The 25,561-nt window shown below is 40.0% G+C and overlaps 1 protein-coding gene across 1 annotated transcript; it reads right to left on the bottom strand.

Annotated features, from left to right (window-relative positions):
* Positions 1 to 21,777: 21,777 nt before the first annotated feature.
* On the bottom strand, positions 21,778 to 25,035 carry LOC140011307 (uncharacterized). The gene is made up of 3 exons (XM_072060097.1): positions 22,731 to 25,035; positions 22,549 to 22,637; positions 21,778 to 22,467 (listed from the first exon to the last, which is right to left on the bottom strand). The coding sequence occupies exons 1-3, from the start codon at positions 25,033 to 25,035 to the stop codon at positions 21,778 to 21,780; spliced, it is 3,084 nt and encodes a 1,027-aa protein (XP_071916198.1).
* Between the last annotated feature and the right edge of the window lie 526 nt (positions 25,036 to 25,561).

Genomic DNA, 25,561 nt, shown 5'->3' with positions numbered 1-25,561 from the left:
CCTTCGAAGTCGACGAAACTATCGGACACTGAATATGTCTCTACCGGACGTCCGATAGAAACAAGATAATTTCTCAAATCTGTTTGTTTGCTGTCGGACGCACAAAGAGCTTGCACCGGACGTCCGAAAGAATTGAAGAAAATCTCTGAAACTCACTACCTGCTGTCGGACGCATAAAACAGGGCTATCGGACGTCCGACACTACCAACAGCTAGTTGACTGTTCAGCTACTTTCTATCCGTTGGAAGCATTAATGAGGCACTTTATTGGTCCTATATAAATAGTGGTTAGTCAGACACTTCAAACAACTTTGGCACACTGAAAATACAAAAGATCTAGAGAGATTTTAGTGAGAAAATACTCCAAAAAGAATATTTGTAGTTTTAGTGGTGTGAGGTTCATTGTAAGCTTTTCATTTGTGAGTGAATCTTTCATGAGTGTAGCTCTGTGAGGGTTGTCCTGAGGGATAGTAAAACGTCCTGGCTTGACCGAGGGAGTTCGGGACGAGGAGGAGGTGAACCTTCCTTTGTACACAAGAGTGATTGTAATTCATCAATTTGAAGTAGCTTGTTTGAAGCTCAAGAGGAGCTGTGTTGTTAATTGGTTTGCAACTCTTTCCCTTTTATTTACTTATTATTATATTGCGATCTTTTAATTGCTTATCGATTGGCTTTTCGATTGGTTGTCTTCGATCCTTACAATTGGTATCAGAGCTTGGTCTCCTTGAGATTAAGCTCTAACGGCTTGGAGTAAAGATGACAACCAATAATGCTATGTTTTTTGAAGGACATTCTGTTATTAGACCACCTATGTTTAATGGGTCAAATTATGTGAGTTGGAAAGAAAGAATGATTATTTTTTTGCAGTCTATTGATATTGAATTGTGGTTTATTATTAGTGAAGGTCCTTATGATACCTCTCTTATAGATGAAAATACTCACAGATCTAGACAAAAAATGAGAAGTGAACTGACTGTTGCGGATAGAATTCATCTCACCTTAAATGCAAAAGCCATGAATGTGTTATATTGTGCCTTAGATTCAAATGAATCTGCTAGAGTCAAAGGCTGCAAGTCAGCCAAGGAAATTTGGGATAAATTGAGAGAATTTCATGAAGGTAGTGAGAATGTTAGAGAACAAAAGAAGTCCATTCTGGTTACCAAGTATGAATCGTTCAAGATGGAAACTCATGAAAACATAGATGAGATGTACTGTAGATTCAACGACCTCATTAAGGACTTAGAGGTGCTGGAAAAAGAATATTCTCTAGGTGAGAAAAATAGAAAAATCCTGAATGCCTTGTCCAATGATTGGTAAAATAAAGTGACTGCTATTGAGGAGGCTAAAGATTTGAATACTATGCCTATTGAATCTCTTATTAATTCTCTAACCTCTTATGTGCTGAAATTTAAATCCAAAGTGCAAGAGGAGGAAGATGCGAAAGTAAGAAGGAGCATTGCTCTAAAGGCATCACAAAATGAAGATGATTCTGCCTCCCTAGATGAAGAAGATGTGGAAGGTGATGATAGTGATATTGCACTCATCACACGAGGCTTCAAAAGAATACTCAATAAGAGGAGATTCAGAAAAGGTGGACCTAGCAACTCCTTCCCGAATCAATCCAACAACTTGAGAAACAAAGAAAAGCTAGAGTTCAACAAAAAACAAACTGATAAGTGCTTTGAATGCGGCCAACCTGGACACTACGCAAGTGAGTGCCCAATGAAGAAGAGAAAAGGTGAAAGAAAACCCAGATTCAATAACTTCCAGTTCACATGGAATGAATGCAACTCCGATGGTGAAATTGAAGAGGAAGAAGAATCTGCTCAATTGGCTTTCATGGCCATTGGAGATGATGAGGTAACATCTTCTAACTCTCAATTTGAAAGTGATGATGAAAGTGATGATGATCTTGAATCTTTTATTATAAAATTGCATGATAGTTTGAAAGAATCTTGTGTTAAAAATAAGGAATTGAAACACAAAATTAGTTTTCTTCTTCAGGACAATACACGCATTTTTCAAGAAAACAAAAAGCTGAAAACTGAAAATGATTTCTTGAAAAAGAATGAGATTGATTTACACTTTGAGCTTGATAGAAAAACAAAGCTTTGTGAGTTGTTCAAAAAGGAACAAGGTGATTTGAAAAGAAGAATGGATGGTTTAAATGAGTTGCTTAAACACAAGAAACAAGTCTGTTTTCAAAAGAATATGTTGAATTCTAATTCCAATGAATTTGCTATCCATAGGAGAAGACAAGTAAAATTTATTAAACCTGTTCATGTTAATAATTCTTTGGTTATGTGTAATTTTTGTTGTCAAAAAGGTCACATGAAAAGTGATTGTTATGTGAGAAAGAATATGAGAAGAGGCATGAAATGCATGTGGATAGTTAGACATGATGCTAATTTTAACAAGTATGAGGTTTTGTCTAATCATTGCAGTGATTCTTGTTCATAACATTTTTTCTTTTGATACTTTGATCTGAGTTTTCGCTGATATCTTTGAATACTACTGAATCTATATGATGTCAAAAAGAGTGATAAAAGAATAATGCTGATCTCATGATGATTTGCTGTGATTGCTGTCATTTCTCTATTTTTTCTTGAAATATTGAATTCTCTGTTATTGTTGCTGGATTACAGTAGTTGATTTTTACTCTTATGATGACAAAAAGGGGGAGAAATGGATGCAATGTGTAATGTGTAAGGGGGAGTTATTCTGAGATTATGAGTTTGGCTCTTAAAAGTTTTGGTTGCAATGATTGAGGGGGAGCTTATACTTATTTTTGTTTCTTTCCATCCATTGTTTTGTCATCATCAAAAAGGGGGAGATTGTTGATCTTGATCCCTATCTTTTGATGTTTACAAAACAAATGGATGTTACTAATGTCTCTTAAAAGATCTATTCAGTTATGAAGCAAATTAGTTCCAAAGATCAAGTACAATTGAAAGATGACAAAGTATGCTAAAACTGTCGGACGCTCAAGAAGTCAGGATCGGACGTCCGATAATCATTGCACAACTTCGGACGCATGCTTCGGACGTCCGATAGGATCCTTCGAAGTCGACGAAACTATCGGACACTGAATATGTCTCTACCGGACGTCCGATAGAAACAAGATAATTTCTCAAATCTGTTTGTTTGCTGTCGGACGCACAAAGAGCTTGCACCGGACGTCCGAAAGAATTGAAGAAAATCTCTGAAACTCACTACCTGCTGTCGGACGCATAAAACAGGGCTATCGGACGTCCGACACTACCAACAGCTAGTTGACTGTTCAGCTACTTTCTATCCGTTGGAAGCATTAATGAGGCACTTTCTTGGTCCTATATAAATAGTGGTTAGTCAGACACTTCAAACAACTTTGGCACACTGAAGATACAAAAGATCTAGAGAGATTTTAGTGAGAAAATACTCCAAAAAGAATATTTGTAGTCTTAGTGGTGTGAGGTTCATTGTAAGCTTTTCATTTGTGAGTGAATCTTTCATGAGTGTAGCTCTGTGAGGGTTGTCCTGAGGGATAGTAAAACGTCCTGGCTTGACCGAGGGAGTTCGGGGCGAGGAGGAGGTGAACCTTCCTTTGTACACAAGAGTAATTGTAATTCATCAATTTGAAGTAGCTTGTTTGAAGCTCAAGAGGAGCTGTGTTGTTAATTGGTTTGCAACTCTTTCCCTTTTATTTACTTATTATTATATTGCGATCTTTTAATTGCTTATCGATTGGCTTTTCGATTGGTTGTCTTCGATCCTTACAATTGGTATCAGAGCTTGGTCTCCTTGAGATTAAGCTCTAACGGCTTGGAGTAAAGATGACAACCAATAATGCTATGTTTTTTGAAGGACATTCTGTTATTAGACCACCTATGTTTAATGGGTCAAATTATGTGAGTTGGAAAGAAAGAATGATTATTTTTTTGCAGTCTATTGATATTGAATTGTGGTTTATTATTAGTGAAGGTCCTTATGATACCTCTCTTATAGATGAAAATACTCACAGATCTAGACAAAAAATGAGAAGTGAACTGACTGCTGCGGATAGAATTCATCTCACCTTAAATGCAAAAGCCATGAATGTGTTATATTGTGCCTTAGATTCAAATGAATCTGCTAGAGTCAAAGGCTGCAAGTCAGCCAAGGAAATTTGGGATAAATTGAGAGAATTTCATGAAGGTAGTGAGAATGTTAGAGAACAAAAGAAGTCCATTCTGGTTACCAAGTATGAATCGTTCAAGATGGAAACTCATGAAAACATAGATGAGATGTACTGTAGATTCAACGACCTCATTAAGGACTTAGAGGTGCTGGAAAAAGAATATTCTCTAGGTGAGAAAAATAGAAAAATCCTGAATGCCTTGTCCAATGATTGGGAAAATAAAGTGACTGCTATTGAGGAGGCTAAAGATTTGAATACTATACCTATTGAATCTCTTATTAATTCTCTAACCTCTTATGAGCTGAAATTTAAATCCAAAGTGCAAGAGGAGGAGGATGCGAAAGTAAGAAGGAGCATTGCTCTAAAGGCATCACAAAATGAAGATGATTCTGCCTCCCTAGATGAAGAAGATGTGGAAGGTGATGATAGTGATATTGCACTCATCACACGAGGCTTCAAAAGAATACTCAACAAGAGGAGATTCAGAAAAGGTGGACCTAGCAACTCCTTCCCGAATCAATCCAACAACTTGAGAAACAAAGAAAAGCTAGAGTTCAACAAAAAGCAAACTGATAAGTGCTTTGAATGCGGCCAACCTGGACACTACGCAAGTGAGTGCCCAATGAAGAAGAGAAAAGGTGAAAGAAAACCCAGATTCAATAACTTCCAGTTCACATGGAATGAATGCAACTCCGATGGTGAAATTGAAGAGGAAGAAGAATCTGCTCAATTGGCTTTCATGGCCATTGGAGATGATGAGGTAACATCTTCTAACTCTCAATTTGAAAGTGATGATGAAACTGATGATGATCTTGAATCTTTTATTATAAAATTGCATGATAGTTTGAAAGAATCTTGTGTTAAAAATAAGAAATTGAAACACAAAATTAGTTTTCTTCTTCAGGACAATACACGCATTTTTCAAGAAAACAAAAAGCTGAAAACTGAAAATGATTTCTTGAAAAAGAATGAGATTGATTTACACTTTGAGCTTGATAGAAAAACAAAGCTTTGTGAGTTGTTCAAAAAGGAACAAGGTGATTTGAAAAGAAGAATGGATGGTTTAAATGAGTTGCTTAAACACAAGAAACAAGTCTGTTTTCAAAAGAATAGGTTGAATTCTAATTCCAATGAATTTGCTATCCATAGGAGAAGACAAGTAAAATTTATTAAACCTGTTCATGTTAATAACTCTTTGGTTATGTGTAATTTTTGTTGTCAAAAAGGTCACATGAAAAGTGATTGTTATGTGAGAAAGAATATGAGAAGAGGCATGAAATGCATGTGGATAGTTAGACATGATGCTAATTTTAACAAGTATGAGGTTTTGTCTAATCATTGCAGTGATTCTTGTTCATAACATTTTTTCTTTTGATACTTTGATCTGAGTTTTCGCTGATATCTTTGAATACTACTGAATCTATATGATGTCAAAAAGAGTGATAAAAGAATAATGCTGATCTCATGATGATTTGCTGTGATTGCTGTCATTTCTCTATTTTTTCTTGAAATATTGAATTCTCTGTTATTGTTGCTGGATTACAGTAGTTGATTTTTACTCTTATGATGACAAAAAGGGGGAGAAATGGATGCAATGTGTAATGTGTAAGGGGGAGTTATTCTGAGATTATGAGTTTGGCTCTTAAAAGTTTTGGTTGCAATGATTGAGGGGGAGCTTATACTTATTTTTGTTTCTTTCCATCCATTGTTTTGTCATCATCAAAAAGGGGGAGATTGTTGATCTTGATCCCTATCTTTTGATGTTTACAAAACAAATGGATGTTACTAATGTCTCTTAAAAGATCTATTCAGTTATGAAGCAAATTAGTTCCAAAGATCAAGTACAATTGAAAGATGACAAAGTATGCTGAAACTGTCGGACGCTCAAGAAGTCAGGATCGGACGTCCGATAATCATTGCACAACTTCGGACGCATGCTTCGGACGTCCGATAGGATCCTTCGAAGTCGACGAAACTATCGGACACTGAATATGTCTCTACCGGACGTCCGATAGAAACAAGATAATTTCTCAAATCTGTTTGTTTGCTGTCGGACGCACAAAGAGCTTGCACCGGACGTCCGAAAGAATTGAAGAAAATCTCTGAAACTCACTACCTGCTGTCGGACGCATAAAACAGGGCTATCGGACGTCCGACACTACCAACAGCTAGTTGACTGTTCAGCTACTTTCTATCCGTTGGAAGCATTAATGAGGCACTTTCTTGGTCCTATATAAATAGTGGTTAGTCAGACACTTCAAACAACTTTGGCACACTGAAAATACAAAAGATCTAGAGAGATTTTAGTGAGAAAATACTCCAAAAAGAATATTTGTAGTCTTAGTGGTGTGAGGTTCATTGTAAGCTTTTCATTTGTGAGTGAATCTTTCATGAGTGTAGCTCTGTGAGGGTTGTCCTGAGGGATAGTAAAACGTCCTGGCTTGACCGAGGGAGTTCGGGGCGAGGAGGAGGTGAACCTTCCTTTGTACACAAGAGTGATTGTAATTCATCAATTTGAAGTAGCTTGTTTGAAGCTCAAGAGGAGCTGTGTTGTTAATTGGTTTGCAACTCTTTCCCTTTTATTTACTTATTATTATATTGCGATCTTTTAATTGCTTATCGATTGGCTTTTCGATTGGTTGTCTTCGATCCTTACAGGATGAGAGCCTTTTCTTCGCCTCTTCGGGGTCGCGTATTCCTTACCTTGCCTTTGCAGATGACATCTTAATTTTCACCCGTTGCTCGGAGGCCGGTCTAGATGCTTTGCAGGGTTTTCTGGCTTCTTATCAGGCTTTTTCGGGACAAAAAGTTAATACGCGCAAAAGCTCTTATATTATGTCTACCCGGGCTACTGAGGAGCAGTTGGGTATGGTTGCCTCGAAGCTACAGTTCTAACAACAGCACCTGCCTCTTACTTATTTGGGAGCACCAATCTCAAGAGAAAAGTCCAAATGCATTCTCTTTGACGCTATTGTAGCACGGATACGGGACCGTCTCTGCCATTGGAGCTCGAGACTTCTCTCGTCTGGGGGAAAGCTAATACTATTGCTCCATGTGCTTATCTCTATGCCCATATAACTACTGCAAGTGTTGGACCCACCGCAAGCCGTCCTAATGAAGTTGAGCAGGATCTGTAACAGTTTCTTATAGGATAAAGACACTCGGTCCAAGGGAATACACTGGGTGTCTTGGGAGAAGCTCTGCTACCCAACGGAAGAAGGAGGGCTAGGTTTTCGCTCCTTTGCCGACATTAGTTCTGCTTTTGCTTGCAAACTCTGGTGGCAGTTATGAAAGCGAGATTCAGTTTGGGTGGAATTTATGTATTCCAAGTACATCAAGGGCTGTCATCCTACCCAAGCACGGGTCACCAAGCCATCGCCGTTGTGGAGACGGTTGGCGAGCATAAGCGACGTTGCGGAACGAAGCATTAGGTGGTGTGTGGGCAAAGGCTTTGTGGATTTTTTGTATGATCGATGGCTCCTTGAATCCCCATTGATAGAGCTGGTCCCAACCAGTGACCCGCCTCATATGCTCTTAGCAAAGTTCTATGGGGATGGGGGTTGGAAAATAAGTCAGTTGAAGAGCTGGTTGCCAGACCCTCTCGTCCAGCAAATACAAAATGTCGACTTATACCCTAATCAAGATGATCACATGGTTTGGGCGGCTTCTCCCTCCGGATCGTTCACGACCAAATCTGCTTGGGACCTGATTCGCTAGAAACGCATCCCGACTCTGATGGATGACCTGCTTTGGAGCAATATTGTGCCACTCAAGATGTCCTTCCTGGCGTGGAAGGTGGTGCGAAACTTGATTCCGATGGAGACGAATCTGAAGAAAAGAGGAATACCAATGGCGTCAAGATGTTCGTGTTGCCTCTCACACGAAGAAACCTTAGGTCACATTTTTGTCACGGGTCCGGTAGCGATGGAGGTCTGGGGCGTCTTCCAAAGGAGGTTTGGTATTCTGGAGCCTCAACCATCTTCAGTGTCAGGGGTAGTTTCATTGTGATTTGGCTCGAGTCCCGTGATATCGCGAGGACACATTAGGACGATCGTTCCCATTCTAATCTTTTGGTTCATATGGAAGTCCAGGAACAGAGCGCGGTTTGATGGCGTATGTCTTGAAGCTCGCGGGGTAGTTTCCTCGATTGCTAGTTTCGTGGAACAGCTGGGATTGGCAAACAAGCTCTCGAAGCGTCTTTTTAGGGGCAATCATGAGGATCCATGGGCACGGCTGGGGGTCTGCTTGGCACGTCACATTGAGGTGACTGTGGTCTCTTGGAAACGGCCGCTGCAGTTTTGCGTCAAATTGAACACTGATGGCAGTGTCACCCAAAATCAGACTTATGGGGGTGGGTTGCTCCGAGACTCTGATGGCCGCCTACTTTTTGCTTTTCACAAGGAATTTGGAGACACAGATGTGTTGGGGGCGGAAAGCTTGGCGTTGTTGCATGGCCTTCAGTTGTGCACTGGGTTGGTAACGGGATCTTTACTGGTGGAGGTGGATTCTGAGAATCTGGTTCACCTATTGCAGGCAGGGGGTGTGTCGAAGTGGCCGTTCTACAATACATTAAGGAACATAAGTGGTCTCCTTGTTTCATTGTCGGCGTCCATTTCGCAGTGGTAAGAGAGGCAAACTCAGCGGCAGACAATCTAGCGGGCCTGCGCCTTGGTCGGAGCTATATTGCACTTCACATACTCAACTTCCGAGACAGATAAGGGCATCGATAGGCTTAGATAGTAAAGAATTCCCATTTCCACGTTGCCGAAGTGTAAGGGGCTAGCTCCCCATCGAGTGCTCTTTAGCAGACTAGGTCCCCTCTGTAATTCCTCTCATTAATAAATCAGGAGCTGGCATCCCCACCCCGTGGATGGGGCTTTGCCAAAAAAAAAAAAGTGGTTTCAACTTCATGTTTTTGTAAGTTTTAATGACCAAATCATCAATTTGTGAGAAGTGAGAAGGTATTTGGATGATTCTTGATAATTTGAAATGATTTCAAGTAAACATGATGTGCAAAACATTCAAGAGTGTGAAATGCAATTAAGAAACAAAGTAAAGCTTGGCAACTCTGACACTTTCTAGTATTTCAACCATAACTTGAGTAACAAGCATTTGATTGTGATGATTCCCAAACCATTTTGAAGCTAAAACACAGAGTTACATTTCTTATGAGACATCGAAATCTAGTTCATATATTTTCATGGTAAAAAATGTCAGAAATGCATTTTTGCTGCCAAAGTTTGAAATAGAGTTCTAATCAATTGAGGGTTTTTCAGTCATTAGAATTGGAAGGACAACTCAAAGGACTATAATTTTTATGTTTCGTACAAAACCTAGTTTGGTTTCCATCATTGAGAAACAAGCAATCCAAGTTGATACAAAAACAAAGCAATGTTGAAGATTCACCAAAAAGTGCAAAACCTGTAGCAAGTGGATACGCACTTGCCTCACGAATCCTGATTTCAGCTCTGCAAGTTGCTCATGTTCACACAACCTTGTTGATCAATTTTTCTACAAGAATTTCAGCTGGGTATGCATAAGGAATCATAGAGATTTCAAGAATCACCTTTTGATGATTTCAAGACACAAGTTGGACAACTTGAAACATGACTGTTTGGAGCAATTTCTTCTATGAATAGGACCCTTCAAGACTTATTTTCACAACTTTGGATGGCTAGGAACTACAACAAAAATGTAGCTTTCACTGGTTCTCCTTAGTTCATTAGCTTAGTATAGGTTAATTTAGTTTTATTCCATCTTGTATCATGTTAAACAAGGATGAAGATTGTGAATTGAAGATGGAGAAGATGTTGCTCACATGTGACAAGGGATTCCATCTCTTCAACTCTTTAACTCTTGTATTTTAATCTTATGTTTAGTTATAATACAAGTGTGGTGTTTCCTTTCATGTTTTGTTAGTTTGTAGACCTAGAGATGAATGAACTATCTATTATCCTTATGTGAGGTTTTTATGATTATTTGAACTTATTTCTTGAGCAAGTTTTAACATTTTGTTATTACAATCATGATTAATTGGTACCATTAGTTATGATTATCTAAAGGTGTTGTTTCATCAATGAAAAGTTGTGATCTAATACTAGTTCATGGAAATGATAAACTTAGGGAGTTAACCTCACTAATGTAGGGTTGCACCTTTGTAGCCTTGACGGTCTATTCTATATAATTTTATAGAATCTAATGAACCTCTAACTAGTTTCATATCACATTAATAGGTGTTGAGTAATTATAAGTATGGCCGGTATATCGGTAAAAGCGTGTATTACGTACATTTAAAAATTACACCATAATTAGCGAATTTATTCATTTAACCATTGATTTCACTTATAAGAGTAGTTAGGAATTCCATAATCCTAGAAATATCTTTATTGTTGTTTTACCGTCAGTGGTTGGGGCTGACATTGACAACTTAGAGGAAGTGTTGCAAGATGTAGCTGCTACTCAAGTTAATTTATCTGAGGTGGCTAAGAGGGCGCTCAAGTCTACTGCCGATCGAATTATTAGGGATTTGGCTACTCGGGTTGCTCAAGAAAATAATAAGGACATTGTGGTTCAAACTCATGGTGACACTTTTACTGTTGAGGGATCGGAGGGGGAAGAGAAAGACGTTTTAGGGGAACTCCCTTCTTTGGCAGGAAATTTGTTGCCTCACCATCCGAGGTGGCATAGACAGGCTACGGAGATTGCACACACTCCCGTTGAATTATTAAATATTGATCAAGTGGCAGTTTTTGAGCAAGAACCCAAACCAGCTAAAGGTAGGGGTATTCGTGCAACATTTCCTTCAGATAGGCAGCTCAGGTCTATTTCGAAAACTTCTCAAAATTCATTCAAAGTTATCCCATGATTAATGCACTCTACTAGAACATTTTGGGGATTTTGAAATCTCCTAATCTTAGACATTTAAAGCAATTAATTGTGATGCATAAACTAGCTTTTGTTGGAGTTTGTGAACCTAAAATATCTTTTGAGGAGGTGGACGCCATTCGTATGAGCCTTAATGTTGATTTGGTGGTGTCCAATTCATCGGGAGACTTGTGGGTTTTCTTTAGTCATCCATTTGGTTGTCAGGTAGTAGGTAGTTCAGACCAACATCTATCCTTACGTGTGATTCATCCTCAGCTTTCTAGTGCAGTTGTTGTGTCTTTTGTACATGGTAGACGTACTGTTGCAGAGAGATTGTGTTTATGGAGGGATTTACTCCGGGATAAACTGGGTGGAGGGGCTTGGTGTATTGTGGGGATTTCAATGTGATTGTGTCCTCCAGTGAGAAGAAGGGTGATAGGCCTTTTCACCCATCCGAGGGGCTAGATCTCTTGGATTTCATGCAAGATGCCGGTATTTTTTATGTTGGTTTTTTGGGGTCTAGCTTTACATGGTACAATAATAGATATGGTCGGGTCAGGATTTGGAAGCAGTTGGATCGTATGTTGATTAATTTGTAATGTCTAAATATCATGTCGTCTATTTCAGTCTCACATTTGGTGTGAGAGCCATCAGATCATGCTCCCCTTCTTCTTTCTTTCTTTTCTAGATTGGATAACACGCCTCATCCGTTTAGATTTTTAAACGTTTGGACATCAAAGGAGGGGTTAAAAGATGCAATAAAGGCAGTCTAGCAAGTTGAGGTTATAGATTCACCATTCTAAGTGGTATGATCGAAATTATGGTGCTGCTAAAGCTATCCAGAAGTGGAACAATGAGACATTTGGTGATATTTTTGCTAATGTAAAGAAGGCTGAGAAGGCTGTTTTAGTTGCTAAAAACTGAATGTTGGTGGATATGTCAGAGGAGGCTCACATTGGTTTGCAATGGGCTAAGGCTGAGTTAAAAAATGTTTTGGCTATTAAAGAGCATTTTTGGAGTCAAAAGTCCAGAGTCAAGTGGCTGAAACAGGGAGATTGAAATTCTCGATATTTTTATTCTGTGGTCCAACAGCGAAGGTTTAGGGGAATAATTCATAAGTTTAAAAATGAAAGTGGTACTTGGGTTATAGATGACGAGGAAATAGGAGCGGAGGCTGTTAGATATTTTGGTGATTTGTTTTCGGCTGACCCTATTCCTAAGTGTCAATTGCTGCATGTTATTCCAAATTTCAGTGTTGATATTGATAATAATTTGTTGGAAGCAATTCCTTCAATGGATAAAGTTAAAAAGGTGATCTTTGATATGGATGGTGACACTACTGTAGAGCCGGATGGATTCACAGGAAAGTTTTTCACATTTGCTTAGGATGTTTACATGGCCATAGTAAGTTTTTTCTGTGGTGCGGAACTTCCTTGGTTTGTTACTACTATGTCTATTGTTCTTATTCCTAAGGTGATGAATCCTCAAGATTTTACCCAGTTCAAGCCTATTAGTGTTTGTAATTTTTTGAATAAGGTTATTTCTCGAATACTGGTAGGCCGATTAGCTTCTGTTTTGCCAAATACTATCTCCCCTCAACTGAGTGGTTTCGTAAAGGGTTAATGTACGTCTGATACTTTTCTATTAGTTCAGGAGTTGATCTCTAATATTGGAAAGAAATGTCGGGGTGGAAATGTGGTATTGAAACTTGATATGGCGAAGGCATGTGATAGGATGTCGTGGTTTTTTTTAGTTAATGTGCTACGTCGATTTGGATTTGGGGAAAGGTTTATTGATATGGTTTCGAGGCTTTTGTTCAATGTGTGGTTCTCGGTGACAATGAATGGAGCATCTTTTGGTTTTTTTAAGCCTTCTAGGGGGATTCGGCAAGGGGACCCATTTTCACCGGCATTATTTGTGATTAGAGCGGAGGTGCTATCTAGAAGCCTAAATTTACTAGCAACACAACCAAATTTTGTGGGATTTAAGGGGCTAAGAAATTGCCCTCCTATCTCCCACCTGGCATTTGCGGATGATGTTATGATTTTCACCAATGGCTCCTCGTCGTTTTTGAAACAAGTTTTGAAAGTGTTAGAGCTGTATCAAAGTGATTCTGGTCAGCCATCAAATGCTCATAAAAGTGGTTATCTAGTTCATGATCACAGTTCGGTGGCTCGGCAAAGGGTTATCGAGAGAATTACTAACTTCAAGAGGAGAGCTTTCCTAATTCGGTACTTGAGGTCTCCATTGTACTCTGGCAGATGTAAACGGCCCTATTTTGTAGATTGGAGTCAGGCGGTTGTTAACAAGATGCTTTCATGGAAATCTCGATTGTTATCTCATGGTGGGAAAATTATCTTGATTAAACATATGCTTGCTAACATTGCTATTCACTTGCTTGCTTCGGGGGTAATGCCTAAAGGTACATTTCATCTTATCGAGAAGGTTTGTGCAAACTTCTTGTGGGGTGCACACCAGGACTCACAAAAATACCATTGGGTGGGATGGCGGGATCTTTGCTATCCTCCAGAGGAGGGTGGTGTGGCTTTCAGGATATTCGGGAGAGTTATAAGAACTGTGGTGGAATTTTAGGAGTGGTTCTTCTTTGTGGGCAAGTTTCATGCATGCTAAGTATTGTTATGGAATTTATCCGTGTCAAACTGAAATTTATTCTGCAAGTTCAGGTATTTGGAAAAGGATACTGGATATAAGAGGGCTAGCAGAATTATTTATTTGCTGGAAGCTGAATGATGGAAGTTGTAACTTCTGGTACGATAATTGGTTAGGGTCAGGGGCATTTTACCTCAAGGTTGCTGTACAAGGGGATATGGGTTTTCAGAATGTAATGGGCAATAAGGATTGGGATAGCAGTTTGTTGTATCAAGTCTTTCCGCCGAACATTGTTAATAGAATTTTGGAGACGGATGCCCCAGTTAGAAACATTCCAGATGTCATGTTTTGGGCTCAATCTCCATCGGGTAGGTTTATCCTATCTTCTGCCTTCTAGGAGACTCGAGATGCAAGAGATTCTTCATTCATGTGTAGCAAGATTTGGCATTCGCAGGTGCCATTGAAAGTCTCCTTTTTTATGCTACGTTTGATTTAGGGAAAATTACCGGTGGATGTGGTGTTATCTCGGCACCAATTTCACATTTCTTCCAAATGTTTTTGTTGTTTGAATTGCCAAAGTGAGACGATGAACCATGTGTTCTTGGAAGGGGACTTGGTGTGACTTCCCAAATTTTTGTGTAAGAAGAGAGAGTGTGGCGACTAGAAAGTCGCTCATATTTTCTTAAAATACCCTTTTATTTTGATTAAAGTACTTTATAATAGCTATACTACTCATTTACCTCCCCAATGGTTGGAATAAAGAATAGAATTAAGAGTTTTCTCTTTACTTACATCGTTCGGGTGAACTAGGATTTTTACGTCTTTCGGTAGTATGATTAATCGGTACGGAGTCTGTATTAAATTTGGTGGATAAGAGTGAGTTTTAGATAAGAAAAAGTATATGATTAGAAGTAATAATAATAAGTTAGTGAATCATAAGTGAAAACCCTAGTACGTGCGAGTTAAGGAAAAACGGTTGGAACCAACGGGTACCGTTTGTTACCGAATGAGTGCACCACTAGAATCCTAATTTATTACCTTAATAGCCTTGCTTTTATTTCAGTTAATTAACCCTAAAATATCTCTTAAATTTGCCACAATTTTTTACCAAAAGAAATAAGAGAAAAGTCTAGAAAAGCCAAGTATCATGAAACCTATGGAAGTTGGACTTTGACCAACTTGTTTTAACTTTCCCAAAACAAAAATTTGACCAAGATGTCTTCATTTTCTTCTTGTTTTGTCGACCAAGATGCTCCATTTCTCCTTGTCTTCGCTGAAAATGGTGAGAGGAAAAACAAGGAAGAGCATTTCATACTACAACTTCAACCCGTGCTTGAATCTTCAAGATTTCATCTTAAGCTTGCAATCCAAACCATAGAAAGTGACTTTAAGGAAGGAAGAAGACTTTTGGTGGAAAAAGCTGGAGAGACAAGAAAGCTTATTGTTGCTCTTTTCATAGAGTTTAAAGGTAATCATGTTTAGAAACCATCTCTTCACTTTTAACTTGCATTTTAGTAGATTTAATGCTTGCTTGTTGTAGATTCTATGGAAAATTTCATTGGTTGTGAGTTGGTGGAACTTTTCTAGCTTTGATTTATATTTTTCCAGCCGTGAGATGGTTCTATCTAGCTTTGTTATAGACTTGAGAGAGAGCTGATATGAAGATTTCTAGCTTTAATATGACTTTTAGCTTACAACTAAGAATTTTCCAGCTTTAGTTGAGAATTTTCCAGCATTGATAGAGGAATCTGTCCTGTTTCTGACATGTTTAATTCATCCATGTTAGAGGCCGAATCCGGCTTAGGTAAAAAACATGATAGTTGTAGGAAATGGAGTTATATAGTTGTCTGTAAAATTTCAGCTCAATCCGAGCATTGTAGCTTGTGATATGACTAAAATACCCCTGACTGCCAAATGCCCTATTTTGCGAGCAGTTTTCAGATTTCACATTTTTTACTTCATTTTTCACTTTGATCCATATCAAATCAGCACTTGGTCAAAACAAGAAAATTGTAGTCCTATGTTTCATCTTTCCAACGCATTTGAAAACTCCTCAATCGGACTTTTATAGCCTGAGTTATTGCCATTTGAATCAAGTGCTGACTACCAAACTGACAAAGAACTTCTGGTTCTGTAATTTGCAAATTCGACCTAGATCAACTGTGAACTAGGTTGAGTTGTCTTCATGAAAGTTGTAACCCTTTGTCTTAGCTTCCAAATGGTATAAAGTTTACACCAATCCAATAAATGTAGCTCCATTTGTGAGCAAAATTCTATAAGATGTCAAATATGCTGGTTAGCCTTTTGTCTTCAAAACTGATTTCCGGTTGTATTATTAGACTTGTGTTGTAATTGGATGATTTTGGAGCCTAATTGAATGGCTATGGTGGTAACATTGCTTGTGTGTGATTTTGGGGCTGAATTGAGGAAAATAATGAAGTCATAAATGGCTAAAAAATAGGTAAATACAAAGGGCGTGCTTCCCAAATTTTCACTCGAGGACTAAGCGTGTGTACTTGTGATTCGAGCGAAGAATTGAGGTCGAATTGAACTTGATTTGTCTTGGGCATTCGAATTTTCTTTCATAGAGTTATATAAGCTAGAATTTGGCCGAAACTTGTACCTTTGGAAAAATGAAAGTAACAACTAATAGAAATACGTTTTCCTCGTCACTTTGGCTCAAATGGAGATTTCAAAGTTTAATCGCTTCAAAGTTTCAAAGTTTTAAGAGCGAGCATGAGTTTTACGAATATTCTCCAAATGAGTTTCAATTACTTGATTCTCGTTAAACGAAATGTTTAAGTTTCGAATCTTAGTCGATTTCAAAGCTCTTAAACGATATTTTATCGCAAATTTAGAATCCAAACTAGGAGTAACACCTGAACCTGATCTGTAAAAGCACTACATCTTTGGTGAGTGCTTCCAAATACCTGATTGAACTTGATACTTGTGTTCAATACTGGACTAATGTGATTACATGATATGTGATTGGTTTGATCGGGTAAGGGTGTACTTTATCGCAGTTGCGTTAATGTGATTTATTATTGTTTACTGGTTATTATACATATGTACAACTTGAATACTACCTGAGATCATGTACTTGACTTGTAGGTGTTGAGCGGTAGCATGTACCACACTCAATCCGAGTGGGAGGCATCTCTCATCCCGTCTCACTACTTTTATCCTCACCCTATTGGCTAGTCAGTCGAATCGAGCCAGTAAGAGTTTGGTCGAAGAGACTGGCGAATCATAGGTACTGTTTATTATTTATTGTTTACTGTTCTATTGTTTTGTCGAGTGGAGTGATATCTCCTCGACTAGTCGGTATACTCGAGTATTACCACCAGTGTTTATTGAGGATTTTGGACCCAGTAGGGGGTTTGGATGGTTGACGGAAATTGTAGTTAACTGGTGCTCTACTGGACGGGTTACTTTACTTGAAAGTTGACGGAGTGTCAACTACTACTTGATCAAACTCTGGTGAAGCAATGGGAACTTGGCTCCTGAGAGCCATCCGTATCCTTATACTTTGAAATGATTATTGCTTATTGGGTTATTGTTTCTTTTAAAAAACTTTATACTCGCTCATTTTTTAGATTTGCTAATTGAAGTGTTATTGCTTTCTTTTATGAACTTGTTATGCTCGCTATTTTGCTACGTGGATACTGGTACTTTCAAATAATGGTCAACTGGCTATTTGGAACTTCACTGGGCTTTTAACTCATTCCACACCATTTGTTTTCCTTACAGGGGGTACGAGCGAGGCGTGAGACTTATGCAGACTAGCATAGTCTAGTTTTTGAAAATTTTGATATTGTACTCGCACTAGTCACTCGATTAGGATTGAATATATTTAGAACTCTAATCTTTTGATGTATTTGGGGTTGTATAGATGTTTGAGACAGAAATGAAAATAATTGTACTTCCCAAACTAGGTAACTGTTATTTCCTTTAATCTTGAAGTTGTACCTTATTTTAGTTGAAGTGAGTGAGTAAGTTCTGACGAGAGTTGGGCAAGCGGTCCGCTAAATCCTGGGGTACGCCTTAGGAGAGGTGGGGTCGTCACAGATGGTATCAGAACTATTTCGCGTAGTCTCTGTGTGAAGTGAGTTTGGGCCAAGTGGTGATATGGTCCCGATCATTTGAATATGAGTAAAGGACTAAGTGTTTTTCTTGAGGAAAAGTTGTGACTTATGACAGTGGTAAGCGTAAAATCTTAAAATTTAGATATCTTTATCACAATACTTGAGGTAGATAGATATGTACGTCAGGTAGAAATCTTAAAATTTATTGATTTGCACTTGGGAGCGTACGGCTTGAGTTGTAAATTCTCTTAGTTTGAGATTCTTGTACTTGAGTACCAAATACTTTTCCTGATAGAACACTTGTGAATTTGGAAGGGATATAGCCTCGTGTATTATGAGGTGACTAGAAATCATAAGTGACTTTGAGATAAGTTCTAATAGCAAAGGTCAGAGCACGGAGGATTCTTGTATTGGATTTGAAATTTACCCGATTGAGGAGATTGGTATCTTGGATTAATTTAATAACTGTTTGGCTAGGGTTTTAATAGATTGTGGTTAGATTTGGACTTTACCAGTTGTTGTAAATGTTGAAGTACTAGCTTTGCAAGCCTATTTAATTTCTCCTATGCATGTGAAAATTTGTTATGTGTTTACTTGATTTTGAAACTAAATATGTATTTGTTAGGTGATATATCACATAAATGTATTATGATCTATAGCCATATGCAAAAACTTGAGATAGGGTGTGGAATTTTTGAAATACGAAGTATGCTTTAGGATTTCATCATGTACATAAGTGATAAGGATACTCCTTGTGTTAAAATTTCGGAATAAGAATATGTGGCATAGCTATCTTCTTGTCTATTTCATTTGAGAATAGCTCTGTTTAATCTCTCGTGGTTGGATTGGAAGACATAGAGTGACAAATTTCTTGAGGTGAACTTTACTATTAGTTATGAACTCGTTAATGGGGTATTAGAGTATTCCAACCCTTATCTCGTGAAAAGATTAAGAAAGCACGATTTACGTGATCTTAAGTATGGAATAGGTTTTTACCAAGGAAGAGCAGAATGTCGAAGAGATATCAGGAATGTTTGAAGTAAAGGTTGGAATTTCGAGAACGAAATTCTTTGAAGGAGCGAAGTATGTGACTCCCCGGATTTTTGTGTAAGAAGAGAGAGTGTGGCGGCTGGAAAGTTGCTCATATTTTCTTAAAATACCCTTTTATTTTGATTAAAGTACTTTATAATAGCTATACTACTCATTTACCTCCCCAATGGTTGGAATAAAGAATAGAATTAAGAGTTTTCTCTTTACTTACATCGTTCGGGTGAACTAGGATTTTTACGTCTTTCGGTAGTATGATTAATCGGTACGGAGTCTGTATTAAATTTGGTGGATAAGAGTGAGTTTTAGATAAGAAAAAGTGTGTGATTAGAAGTAATAATAATAAGTTAGTGAATTATATGTGAAAACCCTAGTACGTGCGAGTTAAGGAAAAACGGTTGGAACCGACGGGTACTGTTTGTTACCGAGTGAGTGCACCACTTGAACCCTACTTTATTACCATAATAGACTTGCTTTTATTTCAGTTAATTAAGCCTAAAATATCTATTAAATTACCCACAATTTTTTACCAAAAGAAATAAGAGAAAAGTCTAGAAAAGCCAAGTGTCATGAAACCTATGGAAGTTGGACTTTGACCAACTTGTTTTAACTTTCCTAAAACAAAAATTTGACCAAGATGTCTTCATTTTCTTCTTGTTTTGGCTGACCAAGATGCTCCATTTCTCCTTGTCTTGGCTGAAAATGGTGAGAGGAAAAACAAGGAAGAGCACTTCATACTACAACTTCAACCCTTGCTTGAATCTTCAAGATTACATCCTAAGCTTGCAATCCAAACCATAGAATGTGACTCTAAGAAAGGAAGAAGACTTTTGGTAGAGAAAGTTGGGGAGACAAGGAAGCTTATGGTTACTCTTTTCATAGAGGTTAAAGGTAATCATGTTTAGAAACCATCTCTTCATTTTTAACTTGTTTTTTAGTAGATTTAATTCTTGCTTGTGGTAGATTCTATGGAAAATTTCATGGGTTGTGAAGTTGGTGAAACTTTTCTAGTTTTGATTCATATTTTTCTAGCCACGAGATGGTTCTATCTAGCTTTGTTATAGACTTGAGAGAGAGCTGATGATACGAACGGCACCAACCGTGTGATGCAACCCGTACAGAAAGGCTTGGATCTAGAAGGTAGAAACTCAAGTTGAAGACGACGAACGCAGCGGATCACCTAAACCCGTTGATCACGTGGTCAACGAACCTCGGTATTGATAGAAAATGCCACAATCTAGCGCGGTCCTAGATTGATAAGTCAATTGAATACCTAAGATACAAATCTAAGATATTCAAGGTGCTTCAATGAAGCTTGAGAGAACTCTCAATGTAATTTTATTAATCATCAAAAACTGAGTGTAAACAACGACTTAAGGCTATTTGTAGTCGTAACTAAAAAAAACCTAACAAAGCTTGTAAAAAGTTGAAGGAAAGGCGGCCCGCCCTTGGGCTTCCCTTTGGGCCGCCACTAGCCCAAAAGCACCGGGGGCGTTGCCCCCTAGCCCCCACCGAGACCCCCGTAACAGCTCAGCGTAGGGGCTACAAAGGTGGCCCACATGGGCCATGGGCCATGGCCGAATCTTGGGTAGCTAATCCTCTTGAATGGCTGCGAGTAAGATCACATATCTAGCTTCGTTGAGGCCCTCAATAGCCTTTGGCTCTCCACTGGGCGCCCGGGCTGCACGAACCAATATTTGTAGTGCTTCATTCAATCTCTTTGCGCGGGCTCGTGTCATAGGCCCCAATGGCACCTTCACTTGCTCCACTTGGATAGCTCTCTCGACCTCCTCATCATTCCCCTCCTCTAGCGAAAGATTTATCCTCAAATCGACCTCATCATCTGCAAGATAGGGACTTAGGTCAGCAACATTAAAGGTAGCCAAGACATTATACTCACCTGGGAGATCGAGCTTGTAGGCATTGTCATTGATGCGCGCCACAACTTGGAATGGTCCATCTCCACGGGGCAGCAACTTCTTGCGACGCTGGACAGGGAAACGCTTCTTGCGCAAGTGTAACTAGACCCAATCACCTGGTTCAAACACCACGCGACGCCGACCCTTGTTGGCATGCTTAAGGTACTGTTAGGTGCGAACCTCAATGTTGGCCCTCACCTGCTGGTGTGAAGCCTGGACAAACTCGGCTTTCTTCTTGCCATCAAGGTTAGCACGCTCAGACAAAGGCAAAGGCATCAAATCCAAAGGCGTCAATGGATTAAAACCGTAAACAATCTCAAATGGAGAAAACTGGGTAGCACTATGGACTGTACGGTTATAAGCAAACTCAACATGGGGTAAACACTCATCCCAAGTTTTGAGATTCTTTTTAATGATGGCCCTGAGTAAAGTAGACAAAGTGCGATTAACGACCTCAGTTTGGCCATCGGTCTGGGGGTGGCTGGATGTAGAAAATAGCAACTTAGTCCCCAACTTCCCCCACAATGTCTTCCAAAAGTAAGAGAGAAACTTGACATCTCTATCAGACACAATTGTCCTCGGTACTCCATGCAAACGGACAACTTCCTTAAAGAAAAGATCAGCTATGTGAGTAGCATCGTCCGTCTTATGACATGGAATGAAATGGGCCATTTTAGAGAAACGATCAACAATAACAAAGATACTATCATGACCCCTTTTACTCCTAGGCAGACCAACAAAATCCATAGAAATGTCAACCCAAGGATCCGAAGGAATAGGTAGAGGTGTATACAAACCAAAGGGTTGTAGCTTGGACTTGGCACGGTGACAAGTGATGCAGCGTGACACCACTCGCTCCACATCCCGCCTCATGCGTGGCCAATAGAAGTGTTCCTGTAAAGCACTCAAAGTCTTCGTGACACCAAAGTGTCCCATCAAACCACCTCCATGAGTCTCACGGGTTAGTAACTCACGAATAGAACATGATAGAATACATAATTTATCATGACAATACAGAAATCCATCATGTATGAAGAACTTACCCTGACCCGACTTAACACAAATTTGTAGATATCAGAGAAATCCGAGTAGGTATCCTAGAGTTCTTTGATAAGATCAAATCCAAGGAGTTTAGCATCAAGTAAAGCAGTCAAGGCATACCTCCTGGACAATGCATCGGCAACGACATTGGTCTTGCCAGCCTTGTATTTGATCACATAGGGAAAGGACTCCACAAAGTTGACCCACCGGACGTGTCTCTTATTCAACTTTTGTTGAGACTTGAGGTGCTTTAATGCCTCGTGGTCAGTGTGGATGACAAATTCCTTAGGCCTCAGGTAGTGCTGCCATGTCTCCAGTGCACGAATCAAAGCGTAGAGCTCCTTGTCGTAGGTGGAGTAGTTCAAGGCGGCACCATTTAACTTCTCGCTAAAGTACGCGATCGGCCTTCCCTTTTGGATCAGCACGGCTCCAATTCCTACACCAGAAGCATCACACTCAACCTCAAAAGCTTTATCAAAACTAGGTAAGGACAACAAGGGTACGTGTATGAGTTTGTGTTTAAGGAGTTGGAACGCCTTCTCCTGAGCTTCCCCCCATTCGAACTTCACATCCTTCTTGATAATTACGGTAAGAGGGGCAGCTATAGTGCTGAAATCCTTCACGAACCGGCGATAGAAGCTCGCAAGGCCGTGGAAACTCCGAATTTCACTCATGGTTCTGGGCACGGGCCACTCAGTGATGGCTTGGACCTTGCTCTCGTCCACTCTAATGCCTTGTGCACTAACCTTATAACCAAGGAAAACAAGCTCATTAGTGCAGAAAGTACATTTGCCAAGGTTGGCAAATAACCTCTCCCGTCACAAGACCTCAAGAACAGCTCGTACATGTGCTACATGTTCCTCAGGACTCTTGCTATAGATCAGAATGTCGTCAAAATAAACAACAACAAATTTACCTAAGAAAGGACGAAGCACATGATTCATAAGACGCATAAATGTACTAGGAGCGTTAGTCAAACCAAACGGCATAACTAACCACTCATACAGACCATACTTAGTCTTGAAGGCCGTTTTCCACTCGTCCCCTTCCTTCATTCGAATTTGATGGTAGCCACTCTTAAGATCGATCTTGGTGAATATGACTGCACCATACAATTCATCAAACAAATCATCTAAACGAGGTATAGGGTGATGATACTTAACTGTAATAGCGTTGACGGCGCGACAATCCATACACATCCTCCAGGTGCCCTCTTTCTTTGGAACGAGGATGACAGGAACTGCACATGGACTCATGCTCTCTTGAGCCCAACCTTTTTCTAAGAGCTCGTCCACTTGCCTCTGGATCTCCTTACTCTCTTCAGGACCCATCTCGTAGGCCGGTCTGTTTGGCAAGGCTGCTCCAGGGACGAAGTCTATCTGGTGCTCGATCCCTCTAAGTGGGGGTAGTCCACTTGGAATCTCGTCTGGAAAAACGTCCTCAAATTCCTGCAACACAGAAGAAATTTCAGGAGGTAAGTCAGTGAGTGCCTCATGGGAAAGTAAAATCACCTCTTTGCAATATAAAATATAGACAACTTGCTTAGACAAAAGTAACTTGCGAACTTCCCTGTTCTTGGCAAGCAAGTTGGGCCGTTTCTCCATTCGACCAGATGTTCCAGGGATAGATGTCATCTCGACTGGTGCCTTAGTGATTGCTTTAGAATCGGTTGACTTCTTGGACAACTCTCGTTCATGCTTTTGTTGCAATCGTAATTGGTCTTCGTGCACCTGTTGAGGTGTGAGAGGGACAAGCGTCATCTTTTTGTTGTGGTGCAAGAAGGAGTATTTGTTGGTGAAGCCATCATGAGTAGTCTTCTTGTCATATTGCCATGGCCGTCCCAACAAAATGTGAGAAGCTTGCATTGGGACGACGTCGCAAAGGACCTCGTCTTTATACTTCTCAATTCGAAAAGGCACTACCACTTGCTTGGTGACTTTGATATCGCCACTCTCATTGAGCCATTGCAAGCGGTATGGGTTAGGGTGCCTTAATGTGGGCAAGGAAAGATGATCCACCATGAGAGTGCTTGCCACATTTGTACAACTACCTGCGTCGATGATGAGGCTACATACTCTATCCTTGACATGACATCTTGTGTAGAAGATGTTATCACGTTGGGCCTCATCCACCTTCTTGACTTGGGTTGCAAGAGCCCGACGGGCTACTAGAGCAACACCCACTTGCTCGGTAGTGGCCTCAACCTCCTCCTCGGAATCCTCACCTTCATCAGTCAATGGAGGCATCTCGGCGAATTCATCCTCATCGTCCGATACGACATCTCCGCTCAGTAGGACAATCATGGTACGCCTATTAGGACATTGAGAAGCAATGTGTCCAAATCCTTGGCATTTGAAGCATTTGTCGCGGCTTTGTGGCTTGGAAGAGTCGAATGGAGGCCTTGGAGTTGCCTTTAGGGCTGGCTTGGGTGGTTCGGTCTTAGGAGTAAACTTGGACACCCTTGGACTAGGCCGTTCCCGCTCGAAGGTCGGGTTGCCTCTCCACGCAGGCATTGCCGAGAAGCTAGGGTTACGAGTGTTACCCCTCTTCTTAAGCCTCCTCTCGATCTTGGATGCCTTATCAATTAGTTCAGGCATATCCACGTAGTTTTGCAACTCCACCAATTCGGCGATCTCAGGTCTTAAGCCGTTGAGAAATCTTGCCATGGTAGCCTCTCTATCCTCAACAATATCAGCTCGGAGCATGGTGATCTCCATCTCCTTATAGTAGTCCTCCACAGTACGGCTTCCTAGGACTAATGTCTGGAGCCGTTGATATAGATCACGATAGTAATGGCTGGGTACAAACCGTTTCCTCATAGTGGTTCGTAACTCCTCCCATGTACTAATTTGTCGTTCTCTATTGCGGCACCTGCTAGTGCGCTCCTGCTCCCACCAGACAATAGCGTAATCGGTAAAGTCGAGGGTTGCCAGTTTGACTTTTTGATCATCGGTGTAGTCCTGGCACTCGAATACCATCTCGATTCGCTGTTCCCATTCTAGGTAAGCCTCCGGACTAGACTTGCCTTGGAATGCGGGAATCTTGATCTTGACTCCTTTTAATCCGTCATCGGTCCTCCGGTAGTCCTGTTTAGGCCGACGGATGAAGTCATCTTCCTCGCTATTAGAAGCGAACTCCTCGCGAGATGGTGCATCTCGATGAGCTGCGTTGGACCGAGCTTGAGAAAGCTCTAAGCGGTCCATCCGTTGGTGTAGTGATGCCATAGATTCCCTAAGCATGCGTTGGAATTCCCCCATCATTTCTTGATTGTGTAGCTTGGAGCCTAGTTTGGATGCATCACTCTCCTCCGACATGATATAGTATACCTGCAAAAGGTTAGTAGCAAACAAGTAGGAAAGGGTAGCCCTCACTCACTCCCTCGCGTGTTTGCGCTCTACACTCGTGTATGTCACTCAAGAGCACTCTAATAATCTCACCAATGTTCTCAAACCCTCTTGATAGCTTACCTTGAAGAAATTAGAAGTTCTCCAAGCAAACAATCAACCTCCAACTTAGAGCACGAGAATGTGGCAATCCTCAACGAAATAAAAATGAGTGACTCGAGGAATAATAAAATAAAAGGATGGAATGTCTTAAAATGCAAGAAATGGAAGACTAAGACTCTGATAGGAATGGAACTAGGTGAGAGGGGGCGACCATGGAGGAAAAAGGAAGGAAAATATAGGAGAAAAGTAGGAGAAAATGTAGCAAGGTTTCCTAAAATAAAGGAGTGAAAATAGGAGTATTTTCCTAAAACAAGGAATGACTTCCTAAAGCGTGGAAGAGAAAGTAGGAAGAGTTTTCTAAACAAGGAGTTATTTTAGGGGAGTGTCCAAGTAG

Source organism: Coffea arabica, chromosome 7e (assembly GCF_036785885.1).
Source record: "Coffea arabica cultivar ET-39 chromosome 7e, Coffea Arabica ET-39 HiFi, whole genome shotgun sequence".
NCBI lineage: Eukaryota > Viridiplantae > Streptophyta > Magnoliopsida > Gentianales > Rubiaceae > Coffea > Coffea arabica.
Note: the sequence above shows the minus strand (reverse complement) of the source record. Positions and strands in the feature narration are given on the sequence as shown.

Coding starts and splice junctions, on each gene's coding strand:
- LOC140011307 (XM_072060097.1), bottom strand. CDS start 25,035: ATGTCGGAGGAGAGTGATGCATCCAAACTAGGCTCCAAGCTACACAAT. Junction 22,638..22,730: donor GGCCTTCAAGACTAAGTATG/GTCTGTATGAGT, acceptor GTCCTTTCTTAG/GTAAATTTGTTGTTGTTTAT. Junction 22,468..22,548: donor ATGTACGAGCTGTTCTTGAG/GTCTTGTGACGG, acceptor CTTGGTTATAAG/GTTAGTGCACAAGGCATTAG.